Raw genomic sequence first — 13,198 nt, 5'->3', positions numbered from 1 at the left:
CCCACATTAGTCTGGGCTCTGAGTTTCCATTTAGTTCATTTTTTTTAATATCTAAATGAGTCTGACCAAAGAGAAATGAAAACATACACATACACACACACACAATTGTGCAGAAATTTGGTTGGCACCAATATTTACAACAGCCAAAAGGTGGAAACAATCCAGATGTCACTGAAAAGAAGAATGCATAAATAAAATGGAACGCATGCCTACAGTGGAATAGTGTTCAGCCTCAGCCATATAGAGTGAAGTCCTGACACCTGAGCCTTGAAAACGCTGAGTGTAAGAAGGCCTACACCAAAGCTGGAATACTGTGTGAGTCCATTTATATGAAATGTCCAGATGGGCAAATCTGTAGGGAAAGTAGATTAGAGGATGACATGGGCTGGAGAAGTGAATTAGAGTGTGATGGTGCAGGGTTTCATTGTTTTAAAATCTTGATAGTAATACAATATATTAGAAATAGTGAATTACAAAGTTTAAAAGGATGAGTTTTGTGATGAGTGAGAATTGCATCCCTATAGAACTGAGAGGAAAGGAAGGAAAAGGGGTGGGGGTGTGACTTAGAGCATGGACAGATGAGGAAGGGGGCAAATAATCAGGGAGGGCCTTTTACCAGTGCAATCTCAGAGCCTGCTGAGTTCAGGTGCTACAGACCTTGGACCACACTTGGGGATACAGCCGGAGTATCTGTACCTGACCATCTTGTATGTGTCTCACTTGTAAAAGTCACTTGACCCCCCAGCCACAGCTGACTGGTTCAGGAATGGACATTTGAACCAAGCTGGACCATCAGTGGCTCCAGGGGACAGAGGCAGGCACGTGAGCTGGTGTGGGTCACTGTGGGATGCTGGAGCTGTGTGTACATGAATCATGTCCATTAACGCAGTCAAGGGCTGTTTGTAGAGGAAGAACAGTTGAGAGAAGCTGAAAGGAGGGACACTGGAACCCTGCCTGCTTCCTGTCCCTCTTGTTCTGTGTGCTCTGCTGGCCTGTGGGTTGGCCCCACCTCCTACCTGGAATACTCCATTTTGGTTGGTGGCTTCATACTTTATCCCCAGAGCCCTGCTGCAAGTGGGCACTAATCATTTTCATGGGTTCACTTCTCTGGGTTGCTGTGCGATTCCCTGGCACACTTGTCCCTTGCTAGCTATCTTGGGTACATCTCAGTCCACCCACTTAGATGCCCCCCCACCCCTCAATGAGAGCAGTGAGTATCTCTGACTTGGGTTACTCAGATAGCATGGGCCACAAAGGAGGCACAAAGCCTGGACTGCTGGAAGGACCCTAGTGATCATTGCGACCCACCTGCCCGCACCCCCACCCCATTGTGCCCCCTGGACTTCTTCAGCACTTTGGGAAACAACCCTTGAAGGGCTTTGGGGACATAGCCCTTGACCTGTTAGAAGGGCCCTAGTGATCATTGGGACTCACCTACCCACACTCCAACCCTATGGTGTCCTGTGGACTTCCTCTGGGCTCCGGGACATAGCCCTTGGCCTGTTGTGAGCCAGCAGCTGGTTCGCCCACAGCTGGAGAAGACATGGAGCTGAGCAACCAACTGTTCCCTATGGGCTCTGCACTTTCCTGTCATACCCTCCAAGGCAAGCATCATTCCTCCCTGACACAGCTTCTCAGATGTGCTAATTGGGGGTTTTTTGAAGCCCAAATGAAAGATGGACTGCTGAGCAGGCTGAATTCAAAAGAAGTGTATGCCTCCCTTGCACACTGCTACTTAATGTCACAGCTGAGAAAAATGCAAATGGGCCCTCACGTGTGCATTTTTTTTTACATGTGCATTTTCATAAGCTCTCAAATAACCCCCTCTTGAGTCTTGCTGCTGAGATGACAAGGGAAGCTCATCGTCTGGAAAGCATCTCAAACGCACATATGTCACTGCTGTGGCTTCAAGGCATACCTCCTCAGAGCTCCACCCATGGCAAGTGTGGATACCTGCCAAAGATTGTTCATAAACGCAGTAACAGAACACTGGGAGGGAACTGCCAGAAACTTAAGCTGAATTCAGAAGGCACTCTGGAACAAGGAACATCATTGCTGATGTGAGAAGGATCTTGACTGAGAGCAAAGAATACCAGAAAGATGTTTGTGGTGAGTGTTCCTGAGTATTGTAGACTCAAAACTAACCCATGGCTGACCACCCAGCAGATTTTCAGAGACAGTAAATCACACAGGAGGAAATTGCCATCATTCTCCTGTGGAGCAGCTGGTGGATTTGAACTGCTTACCTTTATATTGGTAGGACAATTTTTTACCACTAAGCCACCAGATGTTTTATTGACTGCAAAGACATTTGACTGTGTGGATCATAACAAATTATTGTTAACACTGAAAAGAATTGGAACCCTAAAACAATTATGTTCATGCAAAACCTATAACCAAGAAGCAGTTATCTAAACAGAACAAAGGAACATTGCATGATTAAAAATCAGGAAAAGTATGTGTCAAGACTATCTTTTCACCACACTTACTCAATCTGTATGTTGACCAAATCAAGAAACTACACTATGTGCACTGCAATCCCAAAGGCGTGCAGTTCGAGTCCATCAGATGCTCTGCTGGAGAAGAAGGGGAAGTCTCTTCCTATGCCAGTAAATTTGGATTCAATGGTACACAACAAGGGGGGGGGGGAGAAAAGAAACTGGAGTATATGAAGAAGAATGTGGCATCAAGATAGGAGAAAGATTCATCAACAACCTGAATTATGCTGAACACACCTTGCTTGCTAAAAGTAAGGAGAACTTGAAATGCTTCCTGCAGTTGAAGATCAGAGACTATGGCCTTTGATTAAAAAGTCGAAAGATATTGCACTGGAGAAATCTGCTGTCAAGGACTTCTGCAAAGTGCTAAAAAGAAAAGATGTACCTTTAAAGATTTAAGGTGAGGCTGATGTAAATCTTGTTATTTCCAGGTATTGTGGATCTGAAGGTTGGGCAATAAATAAGACTTAAGTCAGTGCCTGTAAATTGTGGTGGTGGTTTGAAGTGCCATCGTGTCGCAGACCACTCAAAAGACCTGGACACTTGCATAACTTAAATAATTCCCCAAAGTTCATAGAGTTTCCAGAGGCAAGCTATTTCGGAAGTGGATGCCAGTCCTGCTTCCAAGCTTGTTTTAATCGGGGAGCTCCACCAAACACTGTCTACCATGGGTAGCCGTTATTACACTTGACACATCACTGTCACCATGTTAATAAAGTTAATTTGAATTGTGGTGTTGGCAATTAAGTGACTCTCCCAAAGACTGCCAAAAGAGGAGACAAACCTACCTTGATGCACATCTGGAGGACGTGCATCCAGAGTGCTCCTTAGAGGCACATGGTGAAACATCACCTTCCATACTTGGCAAATGTTGACAGGAGGGCCAGTCTTTGAAAAAGCCATCATGCTAGCTAGGAAAGAAATGAGGCTCAACGAGATGGGTTGACACACTGACTGCAAGAATGGACTTGAATGTGGCACAGATGGTAAGAATGCCACAGGTTAGGGAAGATGTCCATTTGTTCTTAGGGTTGTTGAGTCTAATGGGTTCAGGGGCACCAAAGATAAGCTCTTGGAGGACACTGCTGCAGGCGTCCACATGCCCATGAGGCAGCACTTTACCCTGACATTCCCATCAGCTCTTGGAAAGGATACTACTGCAGTTGTTCACGTGGCCACAAGGAGGCACCGTGCCCTCGTGATACCATAACCTCTTGGGCCGGACACTGCTGCAGTTGTCCATGTAGCCACAAGGAGACTCTGTGTCCTGGCACGCCCATCAGCTCTTGGAGAGGACACTGTTGCAGTTCTCCATGTGGCCACAAAGAGGCACTGTGTCCTGGCGTTCCCATCAGCTCTTGGAGAGGACACAGCTGCAGTTGTCCTGTATGCCCACGAGGGCAGGACCAGATAAGCTAACACAGAAACAGCAGCTTTTCACTCAATACTCCTGTGACTGACCCACATCTACATACCCAGAAAGATTAGATTATTTATAATCTGAGAACTTTATTTTCATTTGAGCCAGCCACTTAAGGCTCTATTTGCTTCCAATCCCTAAAAGCACCAAGAGATTAGTAAATGTCTAGGATGTCAAAACATTTCATCACTGCTAGCCCCGCCGTTGGCATTGATCAGTTTAAGGAGCTGTTTCTCTCGTGCAGTGAGCCAGACTCACAGACCCAGGGACATGAAACATTACATTTCTCTATTTTTTTCCCAAATGCATTCCCTCAAACATTAGTATTTGTTGTATTAAAAAGCTGTCAGGGACAGAATTGTCCGTCTTGACTTGGCTGTCCATCACAGGGGATTCTGTGCTCCAGGTCTCTTTCTCAGGTGACAGGTCCTGTTTTCTTTGAGGGATCTGTAGTCCCTTCTCAGTCCCAGTGGTGGACACGTGACTCAGGTTGAAACCAGTCACATCCCAGCTCCCTGGCCACAGTGATTGGTCAAAGGGAAGGACTGTCACATCAACTGGACCAAGTCCAGTGACCCGTGGGGTCTTTGCAAACCAAAAAGCCCACATCATTTGCCATGGAGTGCACACCTCATTGTGTGATGTGTGTCAAGAAACTGTTCCACAGGGTTCTTAATGGTTGGCTTTTCCAGAGGAGATTGCCGGCAGGTCAGCCACTTAGACCAACCAGTGACTCCTTGCAGGTGTTTTTGAAAGAGATTTATTCCTTGCTGGACTTGAGCCTGGCAGGAAGATGTGAGACTGAAGTCACAGAGGTCATATGTGGATCCAGACCCACAAGAGGGTGGGCACAGCATAAGTCAGCATGGCATATTGGAACCAAGAGACGGGCATTTTCTGAGCCCTTGAATCAAACCATGCCTTAAGTCAAACATCCCAGGCTGTGGGAGGATATGAGCCATTCTTTCTGTCCCCAGTTTGAATATGGTTATCTGACATTTGAAACTTTTTTTTAACTGGAAACTCAACAACTTTATTCATTGGAATACTTTAAATAACAAACACCTTCTAAGAAGTTCTGCTAGACTTTGATCTATTGTATTTGTGAAGAAAGATTGCTTGTAAAGTTTTCCTTTTTAAAAAAAAATATTACACTTAGCTTATTTACAAAATTGGAATACATTGTTTTTTCAGACCAGATTCTTCCAATTTCCCTCACCACCCCAGCCATCAAACTGTTCAACCTCATGGTTAATTCCTCCACTCACCCACCCCGCACATCCTCATTCCCTCTGCTTACACCCCCCCCAAAAAAAATATTTCTAATCAATACACTCTCAAAACAGAAAACTTACTTCTAAGTAATCGCTTCCTACATAATGAGATTTGGATTAAGCCTATGCTCAAGTCAGCAATGGAAAGCACCCAAATCTCTGGTAGAGTGTTTCTCTGTGGGCCATTGCCGTTAGGGGCTCTCCAGCAGCTTTTCAGAGGCCGTTTTGTCCATCTTTCTCCTGCAAAGCAACTAGTGGATTTGAACCGCATTCCTTTGGGTTGCCAGTGTAGTATTTTGAAAAGATATTGTCATGATGACTACCAAATCACAGGGTGGTGGTTCACATAGTAGAGGTTGATGATTGCGGCTCCGACTTCCTCCCCGTTTCCTCTGTAGAATCCATTTTGAGCAAGGCATATTGATGTCCCAGCTCGAATGATAATCATTGCCCTTCTTTGTACAACAGTTTGCTGTATTGAGATAACTTGTGGGTTGCTGTGATACTGAGAGCTATGCCCCCAGTTTGTCAGATGCCACAAACCCAAGGTGGACAGGTTTTAGTAAAGCTCCCAGATTAAGACAGACTAGGAAGCAGGCTTGGCCTATCCTCCCCAGAGCTGCCACTGGTGGGTCTGAACCTCCAGAGACGTGTGGCCGTTGGGTTAGCGGCACCGCTCACTGTGGCTTCTGCCCCAGAGCTCCCCGTCTCACCCGGCATACGGTAGTTACGATGGAGGACGGCAGGGAGGGAGAAGGACCATTGCCTTTTCTTCCTCACCACCAAGCCGAGGCCAAGGATTCCTCCTGTCACTTTCAGAGTATCATTTTCCTTCTGGACCCCTGGCAATCACTTCTGTCCCCATGTAGTGCATCAGTACCATGAGGGCGGGGACAGCTGTCCAGTCACTTGGTCTGTACCCCAGCATTCAGCGCACCGGTGCAGGGAGGGTTGTGAGAGCAGGCACTGGGGCTGAGGGACGAGTTCCTTGTTTTGCTGGCATCATTGTCCATATTGCTTTCTATCTTCTGGTAGTTAAGTACTATTACACATGTAATAATGTGTCCTTTAACACAGGACACCTTAATAAAAAGTGCATTGATGTGGTGGTAGTTGTTACGTGCCATTGAGTTGCCTGTGACTCATTGCAACCATACATAAAACAGCTCTGAAGCCTGGCCTGTGCTGAGCCAGTCTCACTGACTCCAGCACAACTACCTCCCCCCCCCCCCATTGCCCTAGTTACTCTATCAATCCATCTCCTCCCGAGTCTTCCTCTCTTGAGCTATCCCCTCCACTCTTCCAAGCATGATATCCTTCTCCAAGGACTGATCCCTCCTGGCCACGTGCCCAAAGTATGTGAGATGGAGCTTCAAAATGCTAGCCTCCAAGGAGAAACTTGGTTTCACCCTCTCTAAGACAGATCTGTTTGTTTTCTTGGTGGTCCATGGTATGTTCAAAACGCTTCTCCAGCACCACAACTCAAAAGCATCAATTCTTCTGTCATCCTTAGTCATTGTCCAGCTCTCTGATGCATAGCAAGTAATTGTGAAAACCATGGACTAAATCAGGCACACCTTAGTTTCTAAACTGACATCATTGCTTCTCAGTACTTTGGAAAGATCCCTGACAGCACATTTACCTAATACTATTTGGTTTTTTATTTCCGGACTCCTGGTGCCAAGAATGTTGATTATGTAGCAGAGCAAGCTGTAACTGTTAACAATCTCAGTCTCTTCTCCCCCAAGGAGATACAGGATGCCCTCTGCAAACAGAAGGTCCCTCCCAGCCTGCCACTGGAGTGGATGCCATCTGAACTTTGGTCTTGTTTTAAAATTAAGCTTACCCATTGTTATGTTGTTCAACACTTACATGTAAAGAAAACATAGCCTCATGAGATAGGTTGGGTTGTGGTTTTTTTTTATTATTGCCTTAAACTAAATAAAAATTATAGGAGGCCTAAGAAAGATGCCTTTTCACAGCGCTAAGCTGTGAGAGGACCTCTGCCTAAGCTTTCCTCTTTTTCAGAATTCATTTCCTCGTTTTCTTTCTGCATCCAGTTAAAAACAAAGGGCTATGGTCAACCATATTTTTCTTAGGAGAATGTCCAAGTTTCCCTCAAAACTCTTAAAGGAATCTGACCCATATGATCCCAATGGCTACAGCAATTCAACTCCTTTTGCTTTGATTCCATGCCCACCAAAAAAAGTCTCCTCTACAAAACAAAAAAATGCATTGCCAGTGCGTCAGCTTCCAATCCCAGCAGCCCCACAGGACAAAGTAGGACGATCCCGCAGGGTTTGTAAGACGGCAGATCTCTATAGGAGCCTCGTTTTCTTCCAGGAAGCAACTGGTGCATTCAAACTGCTGGCTTTTTCTAACTGTCTCAGCCACAGTTCCACTTTTTCCAGAACGTTCATGGACTCATGGAGGTCCATGTTAAAAAACCAAACGCTCTGCCTTTGAGTGTGATCATGACTCATGTTATTGTCACATGCAACTTCGAGCAAGCCAGTGAACAACAGCTCTAAGGCCTGTTCTATCCAAGGACCAACCACTTCACCTGACACACTGGAGCCGGCTGCTGCAGGCACTGTGTGAACCCTCTACCGTCCCAAGCATCATGTCCCTCTCCAAGGAGTAACCTCTCCTAGAAACATGCCCAGGGTATGTGAGACAAGAGCTGCATCATCTTGGCCTCCAAAGAGCATTGCTAAACTGTTATGGGAAGAGATGGCCTATCTTTTCCCACGGATTGGCTGGTGGATTTGAACTGGTGACCTTTTTGTTAACAGATGGATATATTGGGCACTATGTCAGCAGGACTCCTTCCTAAAAGTCAAGCCACCCAAAATATCTCACTGATAGTGTCCACATTGGCATCTGGCTTCTAACTCAGCCTCTTCTGTAAGTTGTTCTGGCAGGTCCCCCTCCCTGGGTCTGCTCAAGTGTTGGAAGTGGAAAAAACTGAGGGCCAGTCCAGTCATAGATGGTAAGTGTGTCTGTCTGGTGTAAGGTGGCCAACGAAGGACAGAACCCAGTGAAGGCCAAGAAAGACAGTTCATTGAGAAGACACTGCCAGGCTGGCTCTCAAGCAGAAGACCAGCCCCCACTAGAAGTTAGAGAGGGATTTTATATTTTCACTTACAGATGCTTCTTTTAAGATAGGAAAGTGGGCTGGGGTCTCAAAGAGCTCTTCCTGGGAAAGGGGGGTAGGGTAGTTTCACAGAGAGAAGCAGCACAGCTGCTGTTTGCTGTGATTGGATTCTCTCAGTAGCCATTCTCTGAAGTCCTAATACCTGGTATACCCCCCACTCTCTGAGGCCAGCAGTCATTGGGGGCCTGGCCTCTTGCCAGCAGTGTCTGCCAGGTGGTGGCAGGCCCAGCGGGTTGCTGGGGCAGGATGAAGAAGTCACTCAAGAAGTTAAGAGCAGTGCTGTTTTTAATGATTTTAGTCAGGAACATCTAGCTGTTGTGTGTGATGTTGATACAATTGCAAACAATAGCCTTTCTCTCCACAAAGACAAGTTGCAGAAGTACAGCCAAAGAGGAATGGGAGGAGACTTTAAAGCCCTCTGAATGCTCATAGCCTTGTTGCCATTTTCAAGGCTTCTTGTAAGCTTTCCCCCTAATTCCCCTACTTATCTATCAAGTTTCAGGAAGGTCGTGACCAAGAGGCTGTGGGAGGGACTTCTCGTTTCAGACTTGCATTGTGTGCGCGCTGCTGCTTCTCACTGTGCTCATCGCTGGTTATAAGAGGGAGCTGGCTTGTTAGGAGTTCTTCTGGGGAACCTTGACAGTGACCTGGAAGGGGGAACAGAGACAGTGTTAAGTCTCCATTCTCCCCCAGCTGCAGGGGCTGCATGCACCTGAGCAGAAGGGGTTCCCTGACTTGTGACCTCCCATGGGCTTTATCCAGTGTGAGGTCATACCCACACCCCACACCCCCCAGTGGTGCTGGGTGATCCTGTCTCCCAAAGCACTGACCAATGTCTGCAGACACTTTCTGGTTGCCACAACTGCTGGGCTAAGGCAGGGCATTGGGACAGCCCTAACGGCAGACCATGTGCCTGTCACAGTGACCACAGTGTGCCTTCTCTATGTCTGGCTGACTTTTTCTTGTGATTTGGGTAAACATTTACAGATCAAATTGATTTTCAATGAAATAACTGAAGACAGGTTCTGTTTTGTGAAACTGATTACTCTCCAAACACGGTAGCAGCACTTTTCCCCTCTCCCCCTTGTCTTTCCTGTTTCCACTCATCCTTTCCTCACCCCTCCTGCCTTCCCAGCTTTCTCCCTGTGCACATGCTGCCCTTCTGATCTTGTCCGGTAGGCTGCTCTAAGCAGTACAGACTGCCCTAGGGTTACTGTTCACCTCTCCCATCCTTTGGCTAAAAGCTGAGCCATGGGCATGAGTTGACTTCCTGATCTACAGAGTGTCTAAGGGCCTCAGTAATGGCTCTTTCTTCTCAGAGCTTATTATATTAGCCCTCCCCCCCCCAATTCTGAACAGCTGCCCCTCTCCTCTGGGCTGGCCCTGGACCTTTTCCATTCCTGGGAAAGGTGAGGCAGGCTGACTTCTCTTGTCCCCTCATGCCTGTGTTCTCTGGTTAATCGGTATATAATTAGTGCTCATTGGAAAGAGGAAAAGCTCTGTCATTCTGGTTTATACGTCCTCTGACAAATACGTCCTCTTCTCTCTATGTGTATATTGTTTTACAACTAGGCTCCTCAATTTTCTGTTTCTCACTTTCAGAGATGAGGGTTTTTCCTTATCACGTATTCTACAAAAAAAAAGTAAATCTTACAAACTGCCTAGTTACTCCCTGGGAACCCTGGTAGTGCTGTGGTTACGGCACATAGCTGCTAGGCTCCAAAGCTTGGCAGCTGGATCCCACCGGTCAGTGACTCCTGGGAAGACAACAGGCCATCTGCTTCTGTAAAGGTTACAGCCTTGGGACTTCCTGGGAGCGTCTGTCTACCCAGTGCCACGGGGCCACTGTGCACTAGGATCACCTGAGTGCCAGTGGGGTCACTTGTGGGTCTGGCTTTTTAGTTTCTTCGTGCTGTGAGTGGCCATCCTTTACCGGACATTTAGGTTTCACCGCCCTTCCCCAGCAGAGGCAGCGCTCCGATGGACATTTAGGTAAGGGACGTGCCCTTCATACTTCTGGTTCCCTTGTTTCTGAAGATGGAATTGCAGACCCAAGGCCGTGTGCACACCCACGGCCCTGGTAGCTGACTGCTGGCTCCTGCAGAAGCTCCTTGCTGCCTCAGCCACTCCATTTTCTTACCTCTCAAGTCTCATTGCCCCTGGTACATACCACCAAACCCCCTGCCAAGCCAGTTCCCAGCCACCAACAGAGAACTGCCCGTGCACTTTCCAAGGCTGTCATCGGTGCGGACACCGATGGCCTTCCCTTTCTTCCATGGAGTGACTCATGGTTCTGAGCCACCGACCTTTCACAGTTAGTGGAAAAACACACACAACCACGGTGCCACCAAACCCAGCAAAGGACTGTGCTGGTGCAACCAGTCTCTGAGCTCGGTCCGACAAGACAGGGCAGAGACGGGCTTCCTCCCCTGCCTTCACAGCTTCTGGGCTCAGACCAAGGAATTAGGATTAAATACTGACAGATGCTCGAGTGACCCAGATAAGGGTGGGGGCTGCCCACTCACAGTCTTCACTTCAGTGTAGGCCTGCAGACCATACTCCCCAAGCTCGCGGCCGTTCCCCGACATCTTGTAACCACCGAATGGGGACTGGGCCCCAAACACATCATAGCAGTTGATCCTGGAATCAGAAAGAGTGTTGAGTGTTGCTGGCTTGGTGACGTCACACTGTGCTCTCTTGGCTGAAATCTTTATGAGAACAGGAAATGTACAAACTGAAACAAACAAGTCCTTTCTTAGAATTTAAACTGAGATTCCTGAAGTATCACTTAGGAAGTATCTGTTACCACCCCCCACTGCTCCAGTTAGGCCCACAGCAGCAGCCAGCTGCAAGAGGGGGTTCCAGAGCCGGCCCCGTGAAGGGAGCTCTCACATCATCCTGCACGACATGCTCACAGAGCAGGGCTGGGAGCAAGCACACCACGTGACAGCACCCCATTTTAACCTCCTCTGTCTGTGGTACCTCCCAGTCCACAGCACACGACAAGACTTGATGCTTTGGAAAGGTGGTTTTGTAAAAGACTTAAAAATTTCCATCCAATTTCAAATTCAGCACTTAAAAATATTCAATCCAGTGGTGGTTTTGTACATTCAGAGTTGTAAAACCTGAGTCACTCCCTAATTTCAGAACATTCCCATCTCCACAAAGATAAACTCTGCAGCTGCTAGCAGCGTCCTCCAGCTCCCCCTGCCCCCAGAGAGCAGTCAGCTCTGTGTGTGGACCAGCCCGGTCTGGACGTCTCTCACAGAGGGCTTTACAGGGACCTGCTGGGGCTGGCTTCTTCGCTGAGCATCATGTTTTCAGGGACGACCCCATCATGGTACCAGGATTTCCTTTTCCTTGTAGCTGAAGGTGACTGTACACTCTGTTTACCCATTCAGATGCTGTTGCTGGACATTTGGGTTGTTGGCATGTTTGGCTACTGTAAACACTGCGGTGACCACTGGTGGACAAGCCTGAGTTTGAGTTCTCTGTTGTGCTCCTGGTATCTTCCCAGGAGTGGAGGTGCTGGGGCATCTGGTCCTTGTGTGTTTAGCTTTTTGAGGAAATGCTGAACATCCCCCCACACTGGCTCCCCTGGTCTCCATCCCCACCAGCCCTGAAGGTGTAGGCTCCTCTCTGTCCTCCACACTTGGGTGCTTTATTGTGGTGACCCTAGTGGCTGTAGTTAGTGTTCCGGAAGGACATACCCTCAGACTTGGTCTCCTGCCCAGGGTACGGCCTGTCTGCACCCCCAGCAAGAGCTGGAAGGTGAGGTGCAATGCCCGTTCTCTAGAAGGGATTCCTCTTCCGGAGGAGGCTGGGGTGGGAATGTTTAGACTATCAGTTGTACCCACCCCAGGAGAGACTGAGAACAGTGAACCCCATTCTGGAAGAGTGAGCACTGGGTTCCAGCGGACCTCGCTTCGTGGGATGCATGTGACGCTGGGGAGGGGGGCGTGGGGAGACTCTTACCACACAGTGCCGGCCTGGAGGGCTTGGGACAAGTAGTTGGCCTTGTCTAGGTCCTTTGTGAAGACTGCAGCAGCCAGCCCGTACTTGGAATTGTTGGCCCTCCCAACAACCTCCTCGATGGTCTTGAACTTCAGGACCTGCATCACTGGCCCGAAGATCTGCCGAGAAAGAGCAGGCGGGAGAACGTGCACGTGCAAGTGGGGCCATAGCATTTTCTCGGCACCGAGTAGCTCCGTGTCTTAATCCAGTGTGGGGACTGGAGGGAGCCTCAACTCCTGGGAGCCAAGGCCATGTCTTAGAAACCTCCGATCTCCAGGGTCTGCGAGGGCCTGATACCTAGTAGCCATTCAGTGACCATCAATGGGATGAATACAAGTGGAGTCACTGGCCTGAGCTCACAGTGAAGGCCCAAGAGAACATCAGGGGTCACGTCCTACGGCAGAGGTCAGCCCTTTAGGCTAATCCAATGCCCTGCTTACATGCAGGCCCCACAGAAGGACCAGACGACCTCAGTCCTAGACTCACCCCAAAGAGACCGTAGCAGGGTCCACTAAGTATCTGACCGTTCCTCCCAGGCAGTGGGGAGCCAAGGAGAGCTGGGATCCTACAGAAATGGCTAACAGCTTGTCCTAAAAGAAACTCTCGTGGTTCACTAAGAAGCTCTGCTCCAAACTCACTCAGCTTGAATCCACCAGCTGCCGTGGGAGAAAGACAGACAGTCTCCACCCATCTGATTAAGTTCATCTGAAAATCTGCTGGAGGGTCAGCTATGGGTCAGTTCTGACTCCACGGTACCCCACAACAAGAAGCAGCAGCACAGAGGCCAAGATCCTAAGTGGTACAGTTATTTAACACCCTCAGCTGCAAACCAGAA

At 48.2% G+C, this 13,198-nt stretch overlaps 1 protein-coding gene across 2 annotated transcripts in view; it reads right to left on the bottom strand.

The window, feature by feature from the left end:
- Window positions 1-8,963: 8,963 nt before the first annotated feature.
- The window catches only part of ALDH2 (aldehyde dehydrogenase 2 family (mitochondrial)), a 31,050-nt gene continuing 26,815 nt past the window's right edge, over window positions 8,964-13,198 (bottom strand). For both annotated transcript variants that reach the window (XM_006894672.1, XM_006894673.1), the window contains 3 exons: window positions 12,325-12,482; window positions 10,875-10,989; window positions 8,964-8,996 (listed from right to left, as the gene is read on the bottom strand). In XM_006894672.1, coding sequence (XP_006894734.1) covers window positions 8,964-8,996; window positions 10,875-10,989; window positions 12,325-12,482 — 306 coding nt within the window. The remainder of the gene's footprint in view (window positions 8,997-10,874; window positions 10,990-12,324; window positions 12,483-13,198) is intronic.

Source organism: Elephantulus edwardii, unplaced genomic scaffold (genome assembly GCF_000299155.1).
Source record: "Elephantulus edwardii isolate Elephantulus edwardi_28Jun2011 unplaced genomic scaffold, EleEdw1.0 scaffold00148, whole genome shotgun sequence".
In the NCBI taxonomy this organism is placed as follows: Eukaryota; Metazoa; Chordata; class Mammalia; order Macroscelidea; family Macroscelididae; genus Elephantulus; species Elephantulus edwardii.
The sequence above is the reverse complement of the archived record's forward strand: the minus strand, read 5'-3'. Positions and strand labels throughout refer to the sequence as shown.